The following is a 19350-nucleotide window of genomic DNA, read 5'->3' on the forward strand; positions in this document are numbered from 1 at the left end:
CTGGAGAGATTCGTTCCATTCCTCCTCTCCGGACTGACAAAAAAATATGGCGGAAACAATTGGTGGAAACTAAGTTACACAGAATTTCCTTAGAAACGGGACATTATTCTCGATTTTTACGCCATTAAAAACCATGTGGCCTTGGACACGTCACTAAAGATCTGAGTCTTGTTTGAGCTTTAACTCTAGGAAGGCTGACGTCTGAAAGTTGATCCCATCGAACAGGCCTGCACACAGAGTACAAGAAATTTGGAATTATGTGTTACTTGTAAAAAGTATATTAATCCAAAATGCAGTTGGTTGACCAAAAACCTGGCATTCGAATTTTAAACTATATTCAAGGGGATGTTGTGTGCCATCCTTTAGTTTTGTTGGCGGGAACAATCACGGATCAAGGCTCCAATACAACTGGCCAGGAGACATCACTGCAGACATCTGACAATTCTGTGTCAGGAAGGCCTTACCAGGTACAAGTTTTGGAAGCAACGTCAACCAGAGAATGTTCAGTTTACTCTAATCCAAAGGAGTCAACTTTGCTTGTGAGATGCAAAGATCATGAAATGAGTTGGCCAGTTGTAGAAGGAGGATTTAAGGTAGTGGTCCCTTTGGCGATTGGAGAAAATTTAATATCATTAAACTTGAAAGAGACAGATTCAGAGAATATCAGTTTTTTGGAACTTAAATTAACATACACACCACTGTCACTATCAAGGTAAGTTTAAACTTTTCCTGGTTCAAAATATTGGGTGAGTTTAAAATAATTAATACTTTCTATTGTCACATGGAATTAAGGTTCTGTTCAAGATAATTATTACATGTACATTTTATTATTCAACACAATGTGTCCAAATATGGTCATAGGGCGCTCAATATTCGTTGTGCATACTCAACAGATATCCTGCGATATACATAATTTTGTGTTTTGCTGCTTTTTTTTTCCAATAAACGTAGAAAATTGTGCTTTGTCATCAATGTGCTGAATAATAAAACAATTATCCTGCTCAATGTTGTGAAATATCGCCTGATTTTAGCCCACTTGGCCTACGGCCTCATCGGATAAGTATCAGGCGATATTTCACACAATTTCGCAGGATAATTGTTACATAGTGAAACATTTGAGATACATGAGCTAATTAAGTGTTTTTTTCATTTTTGGAAACAGACTTGTCCGTGTGGTTTATGTGAAGTGTGCAGATAGTGATGGGTCATTTGATGCTCCTGTCAGTGCCCCATGTGATTTAGATTCTGCCGCCAAAAGGCTCTCATTTAATGCTCGGCTTCTTCAGACTTTCACAGCTGAAAGTTTGTTTCAACATGGCCTTGGGCGCAAAACATTTCGCCTTGAGGAAGATGAATCAGGTTTCCCGAAAGTCCATATATTCACAAGCAAATTAACCTCTTCTGAAGCTCTGAATATGAGTGGCAATCAGCTGTATGATACATTTAGCAAAGGTAAATAGGAATGAGGTATAAAAGATGTGAGTATGGAATGAAAGTGTAATAATTTTAGTCACTGAAGAGTACTGGGATAATGGGATTGGTGGATTGTCTTGTTAGCATTAAATGAATTAAATTTATGTATTTGAAGTGCAAGTTTTGAGGAAAAATGCCTGAAAAATTCAGTCATTTTTTGGTCATCTGGTCTATCAGCATCAAGCGAGATCTTCCAGAAACGGGTGATTCAAGCCCTAGAAGGACTGGAAGGAATACTTAATATCACTGACGACATCCTCATAATATTATATGGAGTTGGAGATACCGAAGATGAAGCTCGTCGTGACCACGATCGTAAATTAGAGGCATTATTAATCAGATGCAGAGAGAGTAGAATTGCCCTCAACAAGAACAAATTGAAACTGCGGATTACTGAAGTACCATTTATGGGTCACCTCTTTACCAAACAAGGCCTCAAGATAGACCCTGACAAAGCTAAAGCCGTCTTCGAGATGCCCCGACCCGAAGACATTAAAGGCGTGCAGAGGCTTAACGGATTTGTCAATTAGGTCTAGATAGCAGCAACAATATAGATAGTCGTATAAACATAACAACTTTCTTTAATTTTCCAGACATGTTTCGACGGTACATCCGTCATCTTCAGTGTTACATATTTTGAAATCGCCGTTGAATTTAAAGCGCGCGCGATCTTACAAACTTCGTTACATTGCGTTGTCAATATTGCATATTAAATCAAAACAGAACAAAACAAAAATTTAAATGAGTGACGCTTAGTTCCTTACAGGGAGAGAGTCAGGTTAATGTGTTTCTCCTGCTGGTTGAGATCGGGCTTCTCCCATTTTATATACATGGATTCCTTAAGCTTCACTTGGTACTTAGTGGCTGCAGAGTCCAGGATCTCGAAGCAATCCTGTGTGCAGGATGCCTTACAAGACTCTGAACTCTGCAGATGTTTAAAAACGTTCGAAGATCTGTCTGAAAGTAAGTGCTCGCGCACTCGTGTGGAGAAGTGTCGGCTGGTTTCACCAACATAACAAGCATTACAACTTGCACACGAAAATTTATAGACCACACGCGTGCGAAGCCCTACAGGGACAGCATCTTTCACATTAAAAAGACTCCTGACTTTGAAAGTAGTGAAGACTAACCTTATATCAATAGGTTTACATAACCGATTAGCAAGTTTGCGTATACACCTCTGTGCCGTGACTGAGAAGTGCCCAACGTAAGGGATTTTAAAGAAAAACTTAGGTGTTTCCTGGGGCTCGATTCCTGAATGAGACTGTGTTTTCCCTCCCTTGACTGCTGTCTGAATATATTTAGAAATATATTTGTTGATAAGGTTTTCAGGGAAGAGATTCCTCCGCAGAATGACAGACAATTTTTGAAGATCAGTATGGAACCCCATCCAAGTGTTGTTTATCTTAAAAGTTCTATCAATCAAGGTTTTGATTAACCCCAGTTTGTAGGTAAAGGGGCAAAAACTCAGATAACTGGTGAGCAAACCTGTGAAAGTTTTTTTCCGGTAAACGGTGGTTACACTTTGGTGCGGGTCAGTGTTATTGATTAGAACATCTAGGAAAGGTAGAACATGGTCAGCCTCCCGTTCCATTGTAAAGCGTATATTGGGGTGTTGATTGTTGATGTAATTGAAGAAAAGGGTTGCATCCCGTTCAGAGCGGAAAAGGCAAAATGTATCATCTACGTAGCGACGATAGAATAAGACCTCTGAATCCCCGTATTGATCCAACCATATATTCTCATGGTGACCCATAAAGAGATTGGCTAGAACAGGGGCAAGGGGGGACCCCATGGCTACACCATCCACCTGGTCATAGAAGTTACCCTTGAACAGGAAGTGAGTTTCCTTGGTAGCAAACTCAAACAACCTTTTAAGATGTTGTTTACTAAGTTTCAAACCTGGGTTACCCTCAGTTATATACTTGACGGCAAGGTTAATACAATCATCTAGAGGGATGTTGGTGAAGAGGCTTTCAACATCGAAGGACACCATGAACATCCCATGCAAAGACAGCTCATTGATTTCCTTCACAAAAGTGAAGGAATCTGAAGCAATGAATGTGGATGGAATATGAGGTTGGAGTAGATTACTTAAGTATTTGGCCAAGCTGTAGTTGTAGGTGCCTATGGAGGAAACTATGGGCCGAAATGGTGGGGTGGAATTTGGCGCTCGTGGTTTGTGCATCTTAGGGAGACCATAGATCCTAGCAGGCTGGGATCCACTTGGATAAATGGCCTCATAAACTTCAGGATCAAAGTGACCTTTTTTCCTAAGTTCTCTAAGATAGCGCTGGAGTTTCCCTTCCCGGGTAAGGGTAGGGTCGGATGTAAGGACCCTGAATTTAGTAGTGTCGTTAATGATTTTAAATAAACCCTTGTCATATTCTTGTCTATCTAAAATTACTACCCCATTACCCTTATCTGGCCGCAATATTACAATGTTCTTGTTCTTTCTTAGTTCTTTCAGAATCCTGTGCTTTTTCAAATCCGAGGCCGTGGGTCGATATGATGACACGTACGTGTGAGCCAAATGTGACAGTTCGGTAGCCAGTTTACCCGTGTCCTTGCTCTCCTTGAGATTCTTTAACATCCTCTGACTAATCAATTCAAAGCATGCGAAGATGTCCGTTTTGTTGATCGAAGGTGGGCATATCGAGTGGGTAAGTCCATATTTTAGAACATTCAACTGATCAGTGTTGAGAGAAACCGATGAAAGATTGGTGACAACTTCGTCTGACTTGAAAGGAAGGACCGAGTTTTTCGTGAGGTTTTTAAGTTTCTTTTCGTGGGTTTTGATGAACACAGGATTCTGAAAGAACTAAGAAAGAACAAGAACATTGTAATATTGCGGCCAGATAAGGGTAATGGGGTAGTAATTTTAGATAGACAAGAATATGACAAGGGTTTATTTAAAATCATTAACGACACTACTAAATTCAGGGTCCTTACATCCGACCCTACCCTTACCCGGGAAGGGAAACTCCAGCGCTATCTTAGAGAACTTAGGAAAAAAGGTCACTTTGATCCTGAAGTTTATGAGGCCATTTATCCAAGTGGATCCCAGCCTGCTAGGATCTATGGTCTCCCTAAGATGCACAAACCACGAGCGCCAAATTCCACCCCACCATTTCGGCCCATAGTTTCCTCCATAGGCACCTACAACTACAGCTTGGCCAAATACTTAAGTAATCTACTCCAACCTCATATTCCATCCACATTCATTGCTTCAGATTCCTTCACTTTTGTGAAGGAAATCAATGAGCTGTCTTTGCATGGGATGTTCATGGTGTCCTTCGATGTTGAAAGCCTCTTCACCAACATCCCTCTAGATGATTGTATTAACCTTGCCGTCAAGTATATAACTGAGGGTAACCCAGGTTTGAAACTTAGTAAACAACATCTTAAAAGGTTGTTTGAGTTTGCTACCAAGGAAACTCACTTCCTGTTCAAGGGTAACTTCTATGACCAGGTGGATGGTGTAGCCATGGGGTCCCCCCTTGCCCCTGTTCTAGCCAATCTCTTTATGGGTCACCATGAGAATATATGGTTGGATCAATACGGGGATTCAGAGGTCTTATTCTATCGTCGCTACGTAGATGATACATTTTGCCTTTTCCGCTCTGAACGGGATGCAACCCTTTTCTTCAATTACATCAACAATCAACACCCCAATATACGCTTTACAATGGAACGGGAGGCTGACCATGTTCTACCTTTCCTAGATGTTCTAATCAATAACACTGACCCGCACCAAAGTGTAACCACCGTTTACCGGAAAAAAACTTTCACAGGTTTGCTCACCAGTTATCTGAGTTTTTGCCCCTTTACCTACAAACTGGGGTTAATCAAAACCTTGATTGATAGAACTTTTAAGATAAACAACACTTGGATGGGGTTCCATACTGATCTTCAAAAATTGTCTGTCATTCTGCGGAGGAATCTCTTCCCTGAAAACCTTATCAACAAATATATTTCTAAATATATTCAGACAGCAGTCAAGGGAGGGAAAACACAGTCTCATTCAGGAATCGAGCCCCAGGAAACACCTAAGTTTTTCTTTAAAATCCCTTACGTTGGGCACTTCTCAGTCACGGCACAGAGGTGTATACGCAAACTTGCTAATCGGTTATGTAAACCTATTGATATAAGGTTAGTCTTCACTACTTTCAAAGTCAGGAGTCTTTTTAATGTGAAAGATGCTGTCCCTGTAGGGCTTCGCACGCGTGTGGTCTATAAATTTTCGTGTGCAAGTTGTAATGCTTGTTATGTTGGTGAAACCAGCCGACACTTCTCCACACGAGTGCGCGAGCACTTACTTTCAGACAGATCTTCGAACGTTTTTAAACATCTGCAGAGTTCAGAGTCTTGTAAGGCATCCTGCACACAGGATTGCTTCGAGATCCTGGACTCTGCAGCCACTAAGTACCAAGTGAAGCTTAAGGAATCCATGTATATAAAATGGGAGAAGCCCGATCTCAACCAGCAGGTGAAACACATTAACCTGACTCTCTCCCTGTAAGGAACTAAGCGTCACTCATTTAAATTTTTGTTTTGTTCTGTTTTGATTTAATACGCAATATTGACAATGCAATGTAACGAAGTTTGTAAGATCGCGCGCGCTTTAAATTCAACGGCGATTTCAAAATATGTAACACTGAAGATGACGGATGTACCGTCGAAACATGTCTGGAAAATTAAAGAAAGTTGTTATGTTTATACGACTATTTGTCAATTACTTGTCAAAGTTCCTACCTCGCCTAGCAGACCACATGGAGCCTATACGCCGCCTCACACGACAAGACAGAGAGTTTAACTGAACGGAAGACCAAGAGAACGCGTTTAGAGAAGTGAACACCCCAGTACTTATCTATTACGACCCAAAGGCCGAGCTGGAAAGCCAGTGTGATGCCAGTAAGAAAGGCCTAGGAGCTGCCCTCCTGCAAAGAGGCAAACCGATCGCGTACACAAGCAGAGCGCTCACTGAGACCAAGCAACGATACGCACAGATTGAGAAAGAAATGCTTGCGATTTTATTCTCACGTGAGAAATTTAACCAGTACACCTACGGACGCCATGTAAAAATCCAAAGCGACCACAAGCCGCTGGACTCCATCCTAAAGAAGTCTCTCGCGTGCGCGCCAAAACGCCTTCAAAGTATGATGATGAGACTTCAGAAATGTGATTACGAGGTACAGTATGAGCGTGGCACGAACCTCTACCTGGCTGATACACTATCCAGAGCATACCTGCCGACAACCTTACATCCGACTGGAGCTGAATTTGAGAACATGAACGCCGCCACATTCCTCCCTGTGTCCACATCTAGACTCCGAGAAATACAGCAGGCAACTGAGGATGACGAAATCCTGCAAGCCCTGAAAGCCATCTTCTTGCGTAGTTGGCCAGACAATCGCAGTCAACTACCAGAACAGACCACCCCCTACTTTAGCATGAGGGATGAATTGTCAGTACATGACGGTGTGATATTCCACGGGCAACGAATCGTAATTCCTGTCAGCCTACGAAAAGACATGGAACAAAAGCTGCATGCCTCACACCTTGGCACAGAAAGCTGTTTACAAAGAGCGCGGGAAACCATATTCTGGCCGAACATGAACGCCGAATGATCGCAACCTATGACACCTGTCGCAAGTATGAGACCAGCCACCAGAAAGAATCTCTGATACCACACGAGATACCCAGTCGACCCTGGGAGCAAGTAGCAGTAGACCTCTTTGAACTCAACAAGAAAGAGTACATGATCACACTAGATTATTACAGCAATTTCTGGGAGATTGACGGCCTCACAAGTATCACCTCATCAGCTGTAGTTTTGAAGCAGAAGAACCATTTTGCTCGCTATGGTTGCCCTGATCGTTTGATCAGCGACAATGGTCCTCAATTCGTATCATCAGAGTTTCGTAAATTCGCAAACGATTGGGACTTTGAACACAGAACAAGCTCTCCTGGGAACAGCAAAGCCAACGGTAAAGTGGAATCAGCTGTGAAAACAGCAAAGAACCTGGTACGCAAAGCCTTGAGTGCCAGAACAGATCCATACATCGCAATTCTCGATTACCGCAATACTCCCACACAAGGAATGGAATCAAGTCCTGCTCAATGCCTAATGAATAGGAGAACAAGAACACTCCTTCCCACAACAAAGGCTCTCCTCCAACCCAGAGCCCCACAGAGTGAGCGAGATGTCCAACAACTGAATAGGCGACAATTTCAACAGTCTAAATACTACAACCAGCATGCTCGTGACCTACCCACGCTCAAGGAAGGTGATGTCGTACGTATGAAGCAATTCCATCTGGGAAGTAAAGAGCGGAAAAAGGCACGATAACATCGAAACTTGACGAAAGATCCTATGATATTATGGTGGAAAGACCCGATGGAGACACCTATTCTAGAAGAAATCGTTACCACCTTAGGCAAACCAAGAAGAACTCTGAGCCCTAGGAAGCCTCAGATACAACACCTTATAGAAGTCCTGAGGATCAGCCAACACCAGCTGGGCCGACCCAACCGTCCTCTCCTGCCAATGCTGAGAAAACCACAGCAGTCACACCTAAGGCAACAACTGCACCCAAGATAGCAGCCAGACCTCAGTGCATTAGACGACCCCCTCAGTATCTGAAAGATTACATACTGACTGATTAGACATGATTAAAGGACATGTCCTTCTTCAACATTATTTTTTATTATGATTTGTTTTTTTTTTAACTTGTGATTGATAAGACTTGGAGAACATTATAGTTTCTCATGATTAATATGATCAGAAAAAAGACAGGGTGCCAGATGATTTACAAATTATCGCTTTATGAAGAGACAATTTTCAAAACAGAAAGGATGTTACAATATGTCAATCAATTCCCATTAAGCTTATTATATGTATCAAGTTCCTTCATCAATAGTTATGATTTTGATTAAAAAGTGAATTAACTACAAAACTTAGGTATGTGTTGAGCCTGTGCTTATTGCAACAGTTTGATGACTCGAAAGCAAGATAATTAAGTGACAGATAAGGGTTAACCGCAGAGTAAATTTTATCCTGTGGCTATAGAGGGTGCTGATATGAAAATTGGTCTATTTGTTCATATGCTTTTGCAGTTCTCTGGCTAGAGTGGTTGGGTAGCTTGAAATGGTGGTTGACTGGTTTGAATGCACCCAATAATGTTGTCAATGAACCATTTTGTGTCCTCAGAACTAGAGTGCTCCAGTCTTTATGATCCCATGTGTAAGTTCTGGACCTTCATGTCTTGCACACATTATGATCCACCCCCTGTATCCCAGTTTGATGAAAAACTTATAACTAAGTATGTCAAAGCACACACCGCTCTTGGAGGAGGTTACTTTGCCCTGTTTGGAACTGGAGGACTCCATACATGGGCATCAAGCATTGATGAGTTAGTGGCGTGTTTTACTGACACCCGACATATTAACAAGCTGGAGCTCTTTGATGATAGTGGTGGGAGGTAAGTTAATCTTATTTTAATTTTTTTTTTTAATTTTTCTAGCCACAATGAGGAAGTCTAATAATAGATAATTGCTTAATTAATCCATTGACCCTTCAAATGCCGCAGGACACCCCCAGTTGTCAAGTAAAATCGTCTTGTGTTAGACAAAGGAGTGAAATGGGTTAAAAAAAACAAAAATCATTTGCAAGTACCATTAACACTATTAACTTACCATGCTGCATGGCAATTATGTAGGGTAGAATTATTTAAAGAAGTCTCAGACTGCAAGTGATTACCTTGGGTATATTGAGCTGACAGGCAAGATGTCTATACACTACATACAGTATCTCTCCATTTCAGGCATTGTCCACCATTGGACCCATTGTCTTCTGGGGGTTTCCCATTGACAAGTAAAATCGTTTGGCGTTAGACAGAGTAAATACTAATTACGGCCAGTTTAGAGATGAATGGGTTAAGGCGCCTTGTAGAAGTAAAGCCCGAGGAAGTAATGATCATGTGAAGTAAAGAATTTATGATTTATGAAGAAACGTTCTTAAGTGTGTAACATACTGAATTGTGTGTGGGACGTATCATCAATTTCTATCAAGTGGCTCATCAAGTATGCCTTCAAACATTCACTTATCCCCCTAAACCACGATACTGCAAAACTGTTATTTCATATCCATGTGGACTAAACTGTATAATATAACATTAACTGCAGGGTACTTGTATGTCACCCTAGTGACCCTGCCTTTTTTGGAAATTTAATGGTCCATTTTGTTCGTAAATCAAAAATCTTTCAGATGTGTTGCTAGTGGTTTTTTTTTTTTTTTTTTGTATGTTGCAGGGGGACTTACTGGGCAAACTATGCCACTGGCCTTGGTGCATCGATGCATGAATTGGGTCACTGCTTTGATTTAGCTCATACACCTAAAGGCATTATGAGTAGAGGATTCGATGACATGAATGCTGTGTGGACCTTGTGGAGGAAACCACCCTCTGTTCAGGATGATCTACTGTTATCTGGAAAAGCAGGTTACTTTGCCTGAGCACCCTACGTAATACAGACATTATTTGCAAAAAGTTGTCTCATTTTTAAATGGTGTCTTTTTGGTTGTGAGATAAAAGTTAGCTCTATTTATGATTTCATCACCTGATCTTCCCAGATTTTTGTATCTGTCCCAAAAAAGGTTCTTTAAAGGCTATGGGCAAAGTTCAAACAATTGTTGATTTGGTTATGTGACTTAAATTAGCTCAGTTTACAATTTGGTTACCTTATGTCTTCCACATTTTCATATCACCAGAAAAGTTTCTAATTATGCAATTATTGAAGTTCATGTGTCGAACGCATGCCACCCAAATTTTGAAGGTCTTGTATTCCCATCAGATAATCAAATTAACTGATTACAGGGTAAAGGATTAAGGCATGCAACAGAGAATGGAAAGACGTGATGATTAAAATTATTAATATGGCATGATATTCTTCAAAATGCACCATATTGCTAAAGTTTGATAACAATTAAATACAAATTATCTTTCACTTACAACTTTTATATTACCTTAACCCCCAGACTTTGGAATCACTGAAGAAACTTCGGATAAGGCCTTAACCGCATTCCAAGTGTCAACCACAGGCCACCCAAATGTTGGGGGTCTTGTACCTGCATCAGGAACAAGTCTGGACAGAAGTCCATGCAGCCTTGCCCCACCCAACAATTGGTCTCATGGGGCTCATTGGTACAGATCCTCTGCCGTTTTGCTTTCTTATCACAAGTATGTCACTGCATGTGTACCATAATGTCACCTTTACCATTATTTCTGGTTTGTCTTAATATAGACATTGACTAGTACCGGTACTCAGTCATCTGTTACACATATGTAGGGAGATACATACATACATACATACATACATACTTAATTGACCGCTCCCCATAGGGGCTTTTCAGGGCCAATGAAACACAACGAAACAACAGAACAGAACAACAACAACAATTGTTAAGAATCCCAACTGGCCGGAGGCAAACCAGTTGGCTATTTACAAGTGCAGCTGGGAAGTTGAACCAGGATCAAATTCAACGAGTGGTCAGAGCGGGTCTTGAACCCGGGATCTCCGAATCTCAAGGCAGGCGCTCTAACCACTGGGCCACACTGCCTCCTCCAGATATCTGTGAAACATTTTTATCGCATTTTTGAACCGGACACTGTAACAGTTACAGACATCAGAGACAATTGGGGTTGAGTCAGTGTTTGACTATTCATTAATTCTTTGGTTCGGTGAACTCTCTCTTTCAAACTTACTGTTCTAGAGGCTCCTAATAAGTGGAAAGACTACTTGTAATTATTTTGATCTACGACCATGCAAGGAATAGGTATAGATTTAATATCAGGTTGATGCCTTGGACTGCTTTGCATTGTGATACATGTAGTTTTTGAACATACCTATGCAAAATTATTTGTGATGTCAACCCAGTATTAAACCCATTCCTCTTCATGGCTCAGTCATGGATCAAACTTTGACCACTTTTCTCGTCTTTCAAAGGGAATTTAAAAGGTTCTAAAAACAATGCAATGTATGTAAGACGATTTCAGAGAATGATGTGGAAAAGCATGATTGTTGTTGGGAGAGGCCCTTTAAAGTGCCCCTGTGACCAAAAAATCAATTCTTATTTTTCTTTGGACTTCAAAACTGTATGTTAACTAAACACTAAGCGACCAAAGTTTTGGGCCTTGATTTTAAAAAGACACCAGTTTATTTTAACTGGAATTTTCCTATTTAATGGTCTGCTATTACTAACTTTAAGATTTTGAGAGAGCTGAATCAAGGAGAAAATGACGTCAAAGGCTCACTAGTTTAAGAATGCAATGGGTGTGTACGCCACAGAATTAATATGCAGCATGAAAGTTTTGGGCTTTGAGACTATTAAACTCGCATTTTGCATATAATAACCTGCATTCAGATGCTGAAACTTTAAGCTTGTGAGCCTTTGACGTTGCTTAAATCCCTGGATCCAACCCTCTGGGGTCCAATCGGTCAGTCAGGGAGTAATGGTGGACCGTGAAATCCAAAACGTACCCTCAAAGTATTAAAACGGCCTTTGCTCAAATTTTGCTAGTCAGGTGTTAAGCAAACACACTTTCAAAATCTGAAGAAAAAAAGGGAAGTGATTTTTTTTATCACAGGGACACTTTAAGAGATTCTCAGCATTCCAACCCCAACTCTTCTATCCCCACCAGGAAGATTACAAATTAGTATTATTTTAGACTCTGGGAAATCCTTGAAATATTTACATTTTGAAATTTTCCCTAAATGAACAATTTTATTTAAATTTTATTTACTTCCTTTGAATTTTTTCTATAGTTTGGGCAGCTGGTTTTTTTTGCTGGGTTTGAAAGGAGCCCTTTACAACACTATGATAACTTTGTTATGTAATTACCAGGTGGTTCTCAAATTCTGAAGATGGCAGTTCCTTAACCAAGCCCATGGTCCACTGGTGCCACAGAGTCTGTGGTCCTGTGGGAAACTGTGGTGACAGTTGTCAAAAGGACCAGTACCCATTTAACAGTGTTAAGTGGCTGAGATCACAGGGGGCATCTCTGGGAGGCTTTGTTATTCACACCAGTGAATATGTTAACTGTTTGCAGATCATAGGAAATACAGAGGATCTTAACTCAGGTAAAATTGTTAACTAATGAATGCATGTTTTGCTTGGACGGAAACATACTTGTTCTTTGTTGTGGTGTTAGTGAGGATTTTGTGGTTCTTTTAATGGTGGGACAGTTTTTGACTGCTTAACCTATTGACACCTCGACCGTCCAAGGACACCTCCAGTTGACGAGTAAAATTGTCTGGCATTAGACAGAGTAAAATCTGTCAAGTCTCACTCCCAGGGGTCAATGGGTTAACATGTGTTTTTTATAGTTTCATTCCGCTCGATAAGGTTAATACCACTTCACTTATTGTACAATAATAACTATTATGGTTTACGGTCACCTCGCCACCAAGAAGACTCGCCACCAGTAAACTCGCCACCACCAAATCGCCACCAGTAGACTCACCACCAGTGGTGGATTTGATACGAACTTGCTGCTCAAGTTTATTTGTGGATGCATAATAAAGTCAAACATACAAACCCAACTCTCTGTCAGTTACTATAATGACCAGTAAGTCACCCGAAGCTTGTGAAGAAGCCGTCCAACGTTACGTCGCTAGGCAGATCGAAGAACTTGAGGAAGCTGACAGGCAAAACACCTCCAAACGGAAAATCATCGGAGAAATTCAGGGCAAGACACCTTCCAATCCAGTTGCCAAAGTGAAAGCACCTGACGGGAATGTCATCAAATCGAACAGGGAACATATGGATGAGTGGATAAAGTACTTTGCTACCCTCCTCAATGCACCACCTGTCTCCTCCACCAGAGACATCTCTGCAGCCAACTACGATCTACCAATCGAGACCGATGACTACTCGCGAGGAAGTCGTCCGTGCTATTCAAAGTCTCAACAACAAGTCTTCCTATGTCCTAGCGGATCCGCTAGCTGATTTGGACTCCTCGGTACAATCCTCTAGGGGATTTAGTCCCCCTTCGCGGATTTGGGCCCCCATTACAGCGTATTTAACTGTTTATCGAAATCGAGACAAAGTTAGATTTTGGATTGGGGAAACTGGCCGATACCATAACGCACAAATCTTGAGAAAAAGACTTTACTTTACTGTATGAAAGTCGACAGCTTTCCTCTACATGAAAATCCGCAGGGGCAGATCTAGGGGACGGTGCAGGGGGTGCGTATGTTTGCAAGGTTTTATATTGTGCAATGAGAAGGAAATGGAATAATCAAAAACTTCCGTGACGCAAAGTTGTCCAGAAGGAACGTATCCTTTGACATTCCAACAGTCGATGCAAATACTCCCTGTCATTGTAACACTTCCCTAATTGCATCTCAGTTTTACTGTATTTTCTGCAAAAACATAATTGCTTGCTTCCCTACTCTTTACTACTTAGGGAAATGCCAGGAAGTCATGTCTGAGCCTCATGGCACGGATGGTGTTGGAAGGCGTTGTACCTTCATCATCAATTCTCCTGATGAATACATCACAGCTGTTGACGTGAGAGCAGGAGGCTGGATTGACGCAATCAGGCTACATACCAACCAAAAATCCAGTGTGTGGATGGGAGGCACCGGTGGGGATGAATACCATCTCAGGGCTCCCCCTGGAAAGACAATTTTGGGCATTATGGGAACAAGTGGGACGTTCGTTGGCTCATTGGGTCTTATCCTCAGCAGGTATAGCTTCAATTTTGTTTAGTTTTTCTTTTATCAATTGGATAGTTTTGAATTGATCAGGGAAAGTGACATTTGAGCTTTAAGGAAAAAAATGCCTTTTTCAGTATAATCTAGAATTTCTTCCCAAGTTATTTCAGGGAAAGTAGACCAAAATAACAAAACCCTAATACCCAGTGGGGGGAACTTTGCATATGAAGGGGTGGGGATGCTCGTCAGAAATTTGAATTTGGAAAGCTTAAATAATTTTGTGACTACTAAAAGTTATAAATGTATAGAGTGGGTTTAGATGGTCTCTGCAGTTACCATAATTATGCTAAGGCGGGAAATTTTTGACTCAATATGGTCGAACCTCTCGTAAGCGACCACCAAGGCTTGACATTTTGGGTGGTCCCTTACGGGAGGTTCGACTGTATACATTTTTATATTTCTTCCCATGCAACCCTAAGCGAGATCTTCACGGCTTCATATCATGGCGTTTTGCCCAGAACGCCCTAAGTCAGACCACAGTGTCTAGAATTTACACCCCTGAGCGAGACGACGAGCATCCCCGGCCCTATATACGATTCCGCCTTCCCCCCCCCCCCCCCCCCTTCCTTCCTTCCTTCTTCCCTGGGCCCCAATGCCATTCCTAGCAGGGCAATTGTCGCCTGAACTTAATTTAATAGACTGGTTCCCTAGAGGGTCCTCTAGCTCAGTGACCGAGTATCCGAACTAGTAATCGGTAGGTCGTAGGTCCGACTCCGGCATAGTTCGGCAATCGTCGTGTCTTCTTGGAAAAGTACATCTCTTCAAACTCTGGAAGTGACTTTCAGCATTCACTCAGAAATGAAACCCCAAATCCTGTTACGTTTTGTAGTGATTCAAGCGAGGCGACGACTGATAAAGCAGATAATGAAGATCACCTATTAGTCCAGGCCGCCCACGGAATAAGACTCATTGAACTCTGGGACAAGACGCACAGTGAAGTTTGCCAACACTGGGAATTTCTACAGTCCAACCCACCAACCACATTCATGCTCTCCAGGACAGAAGTGAAGGAAAAAGCTTCAACTGTGTTAGTTGAGGATGACAAGGGAAACTTATTCCGTGCAGGGTTCGCGTATGATTACAGTGAAGTCATTTGCTAGTTTCGACAGCACAAGAAGTAAACCGTTACGTGAAGATCATCACACTGAATGTCCAGAATGATGCTAAACAGTAGCGGTGATGACTATGTTGAACGAGTCTTTGTTAAATGTGGAAATTGTTTAAACGGGCCGTAATATCAAAATTATCGCACTGTCTTTACGTGGGCCTCCTGGTTTTGTTTTGGTTTTTTTTTGTTTTTTTTTTTTTTTGTTTTTTTGACGACTTGCCGTATGAAGAAACAAAAGAAACAAAAGTACTTTTAAAATGACCCTAAGTTCAGATATTTATGTTTGCTGAGATCACTCTATTCACCCAATGCAAACATATTCTGTCGTTTTCTTTTCGAAATTCCACTTTTAGTGCGCCGTAAACATTTAACCAAAACCAGAAGTCGATTGTCTGGAGCTTTGTGAAGAAGCATAGGGCAATTCCTGAGATGACGTCACAAACTTCTTTGCACATTGCAATAGGCCATTTTCGAAATATCAATTTTCAGCTTGATAGTGAGGCAGGGAGGACAAAAAACAATAGAACCAAGTTGTAATGAATGTGAAAGATATTAGCATATCATCCACTTTCCTTTGTCTTTGTCCTCTAAATCTCTCTTTCAAGCTGAATTTTAATATATCGAAAGTGGCCTATTTTGCACCTTGTGAAGTAATCTCGGGGATAGACCCAGGCCTCTTACCAGCTCGGCCTTGGGACAAACGACCGTCAACACCGCAACTCATGCGACCAACTAGAAGCGACTGTTGCAAATTTTGAGGTTTGGGGCACTTAAATAAGCAAAACAATGACTATCACTGAGCGTTTTAAGTTTTTGTACATTTTCTTCTTCCTATTCTCTCTCCCAATCGCCGACGTATAATGACCTATAATCTTAACTTCGGCCAATTTCAGTTTGTGGGTAGTTAGGTTAGTGTGGAAAAGTTGAATAAACTGGTACAGTTTTTGTCTTTCATGCATTTCACAGTCATTCACCTCGAACGCATATAGTACGAACTCGCAATGGCCCAGCTCTCGGATGGCCTAATATAATAGCTCAGGCGGTAAAGCAGAGCAGAGCAGAGCAAACACCTGGTCATGGGTTTCAATACCTGGGTTTTTTTCTCAACCTAACACATATTTTGCCTTTGTCGTTGTTCTCTTGTTCTCCAGCTAAAAGCTCCCAAAGACCTTCAGTAATTAAAAGAGGTCAATAAGATTAATAATTCTGCATGGTCGACACGTACAATCGTGGACAAAATTCGACCTTGGGAATGCCACATTTTGGACTCGAGAGAAGGTGCCCCCTCCCTCACCCACTACAATGTCGAAAGTCTGAACAGAGCTACGGGTGCTTGGTAACAAAACCATGGGTCAAGTGAGGGGAGGAGCTAGGCACGTACAGTTTTAAATCTCGCGCGACTGTTTGCTTCGCCATGATTGTAGCATCCGCAAACCAGACCCACTCATTTTACCATACATTTGCGCAAGATGGATTGCAAGGCAATTCGCAGTCTATGTGTTGATGCTGGTTTGTTCTGTCAAACATCCAATTTCCGACAGCTTCAGCCACAGTAAACCCATTTACAAAGATCCCAGTCCATGTGTCGTCGTACAAACTTTGCGAGTGTTCTAAACATGAGCTGACGAACAGTCCTGAACTCGCTGACTGCATGACCGGACGCAAAGCATAAAGGCTAACGTTTCTGAATTGCATAATTGCAGCTATTTCGTCGCGGGTGCATTCGGGAGGCCGGCAATAAATACCGTGGATATGTTTATAGTTCCAGTTCCTCTCAGGGCTGCGTTTGTTCGGAGCATGTGTAATCGCATCCTTTGTTGACCTCCGAAACAAACTCCGTTCCGTCGTAAAATTGTCGCTGTATTCCGGAACTTGACAGTTTATTCCTCGTATGTGAATTAGTTGCCATTCATCGTATGCCGATTGTAACACAAAGAGAGGTGTGCTGACGAATCGGAATGCGTGTTGCGGGAACAAACATTTCCAGCCAAGCGATCTACGGAATCCGCGAGCACAGTCTTCATCCACACCGCCAAGGGAATTATGCACGTCAAACATCTTCCTAAAATGCCTGTTTATAATGTCATCGCCACTTAAGGAAGCCACATCTAGGAAATATCCCGAGTCGACTAATGCACGAACGTTTATCGATTTTGGAATTCGACTTCGGATAAAGTCGGCGTTCATCATCACACCCAAACTCCCAGCCGAGGTTCCACTGAGAAGCAAGTGGTTCGCCTTGCGAAATTCGCTCTGTATTAGTTGGTCTATGATGACTTCAAGGATTTTTCTCCCGCGCATGTAAATGAAGTGTCCGTTCACACTGACAGGGTCAGTTCTGTAACCAGTGAATGAAGCTCCATCGCAGTAACATAATAACACTAAGTTCCAATCGTAGAAATCCGGATTGACTTTGTCGTTTGCCGATAGAATCCCTTGCAAGCTCGGAGGGTGGGGTGGGAAGAAGTTACTGGATCCTAATCTCGTTTTGCTGCGTTGAAAGCAAGATTCTTCATCAAAACACCAAGCTCCTCCAAAGAAATGAATAATCCAGTTGTTACTCCCCCTGCCATGGCCTTCTCTGAAGTAGTATCCAGGGGGGGAACCATCCAAACACACCGCGCCTTGTTTAACAGCGAAAGGCAACATCACCAATTCGACATTTTTCGCGTACGACCGTCTCGCGGCGGCGAGTTTTTCATTGTTTTGACTTCGGTCGGAATTGGGAATGTAAATGTTGACAAATGCAGTGTTTCTTAATAAAAACGAAATGATAACAACGGTAACCAGACAACTGATGCTACTTGAAATCAGGATGGTCTTGAAATGATTGCCCTGGCTTCTTTCTCGTTTGGGTTCGTAGTTTTCCGTTCGAATGGCGGACATGACCGATGACAATACGGTAAGTACTTCAGTATCTTATTCTCTTCCTTTCGCTCATGAAATCCACCGGTCGATGGTTTTGCCGAGCATTTTGTTGGCAACAGGTAGTGACAAACAAGCAATGTCCATATTGTGGCCTTTCATGAGATTAATCAAGCCACTTTACATAAATTGTTGGTTTCTTCATTCTGTTCGTTTGATAGCATTCTCGCAATAAGCCCCTTATGATTTTTACTGCACAGGAGACTTTTCTTTGTGGCTTTTAGACTCTTTCAATTAACAGAACAACAGGTGGTACGGGTACCGTTCGCTCAGACTCTTGAGTCTTTCTGTTGTCGACCTCAGTATATGTTTGCATCCTCGTACATCCACGGCCATTACTCTAAACCACACTCCAGTATAAGTTTAAAAACCCAGGTTAAGTTAAGTATATGGCTTCCGCAATTGCCATTAGATTGGCTTAGATTCTTCTAACAATTGCACAAATTCATCGCTTCTCAGTTGGCACAAATAGAATTGTGGTCCGAGGAAGAACTGACAACTATAGTTGGTCTAGAACCATATATCTCTTTCCGGCTCGGCATAAAAAGGTCAGAGTGCCGATCATTTTGCTGGAATTTAACTATGCATATAACGCCTTACTATTTAGACTCAAGAAGAGCTATGTCTATGAAAGGTTGCATCTCCAGAGGAGGAAAGAAGGAAGTACTTACTACTACAAATCAATCCAACTTGAGGCAGGTCAAGTCAAATGTTAGTTTTTGACGTTAGCGAGAACCGGATTACCCAAAGGAAAATCTCTCGAGGGAAAGTTGAGAGCCAACAATTTCAACCCACTCAAACAAGAAGCTCCCCTGATTCTACACCAATAACTTTGGGAGAAAGGTTTCGAATCATGCTCCAGAGTACCTTTTGGAACGAACTGAAAAACTGACAAATTTCATCATTCCATATTCGAGCAGTTTTATTATACATAACTTACTACGCCACAGCTACATCAATTGACCCATATAGTTAGAAAATAGGAAAAGGAAAATAACAATATGTAAAAAAAAAATTGTACAAAACGGATAGGGTGATAAAGTACGTGGCCGCAGGACTCAGAAACA

At 41.7% G+C, this 19350-nt stretch overlaps 3 protein-coding genes across 3 annotated transcripts in view; 1 reads left to right on the forward strand and 2 right to left on the reverse strand.

Annotated features, from left to right (window-relative positions):
* The first annotated feature begins 30 nt into the window (after positions 1 to 30).
* Positions 31 to 16312, forward strand: LOC137975639 (uncharacterized). The gene is made up of 8 exons (XM_068822781.1): positions 31 to 712; positions 1163 to 1452; positions 8687 to 8957; positions 9787 to 9974; positions 10511 to 10712; positions 12377 to 12612; positions 13941 to 14223; positions 15080 to 16312. Exons 1-8 carry the CDS (start codon positions 291 to 293, stop codon positions 15348 to 15350), a joined length of 2163 nt encoding a protein of 720 aa, XP_068678882.1. The 5' UTR covers positions 31 to 290; the 3' UTR covers positions 15351 to 16312.
* Positions 16313 to 16430: 118 nt separating this feature from the next.
* On the reverse strand, positions 16431 to 18446 carry LOC137975645 (uncharacterized). Its single transcript, XM_068822794.1, has one exon. The coding sequence runs from the start codon at positions 18242 to 18244 to the stop codon at positions 16808 to 16810; it is 1437 nt and encodes a 478-aa protein (XP_068678895.1). The 5' UTR covers positions 18245 to 18446; the 3' UTR covers positions 16431 to 16807.
* A 492-nt stretch (positions 18447 to 18938) lies between these two features.
* The window catches only part of LOC137975637 (TRAF-type zinc finger domain-containing protein 1-like), a 21567-nt gene continuing 21155 nt past the window's right edge, over positions 18939 to 19350 (reverse strand). Inside the window, exon 10 of the mRNA XM_068822780.1 lies at positions 18939 to 19350. This exon is cut by the window's right edge and continues 3929 nt beyond it. The gene's annotated coding sequence lies outside the window, so the exon portion shown is untranslated.

Source organism: Montipora foliosa, chromosome 11 (assembly GCF_036669935.1).
Source record: "Montipora foliosa isolate CH-2021 chromosome 11, ASM3666993v2, whole genome shotgun sequence".
NCBI lineage: Eukaryota > Metazoa > Cnidaria > Anthozoa > Scleractinia > Acroporidae > Montipora > Montipora foliosa.

Bases quoted from the DNA above. Each gene is read 5' to 3' on its own strand.
- LOC137975645 (XM_068822794.1), bottom strand. From the start codon at position 18,244: ATGTCCGCCATTCGAACGGAAAACTACGAACCCAAACGAGAAAGAAGC.
- LOC137975639 (XM_068822781.1), top strand. From the start codon at position 291: ATGCAGTTGGTTGACCAAAAACCTGGCATTCGAATTTTAAACTATATT. The intron at 713-1,162 runs GTAAGTTTAAAC...TTTTGGAAACAG, and splicing joins ACACCACTGTCACTATCAAG to ACTTGTCCGTGTGGTTTATG. The intron at 9,975-10,510 runs GTTACTTTGCCT...CTTAACCCCCAG, and splicing joins ACTGTTATCTGGAAAAGCAG to ACTTTGGAATCACTGAAGAA.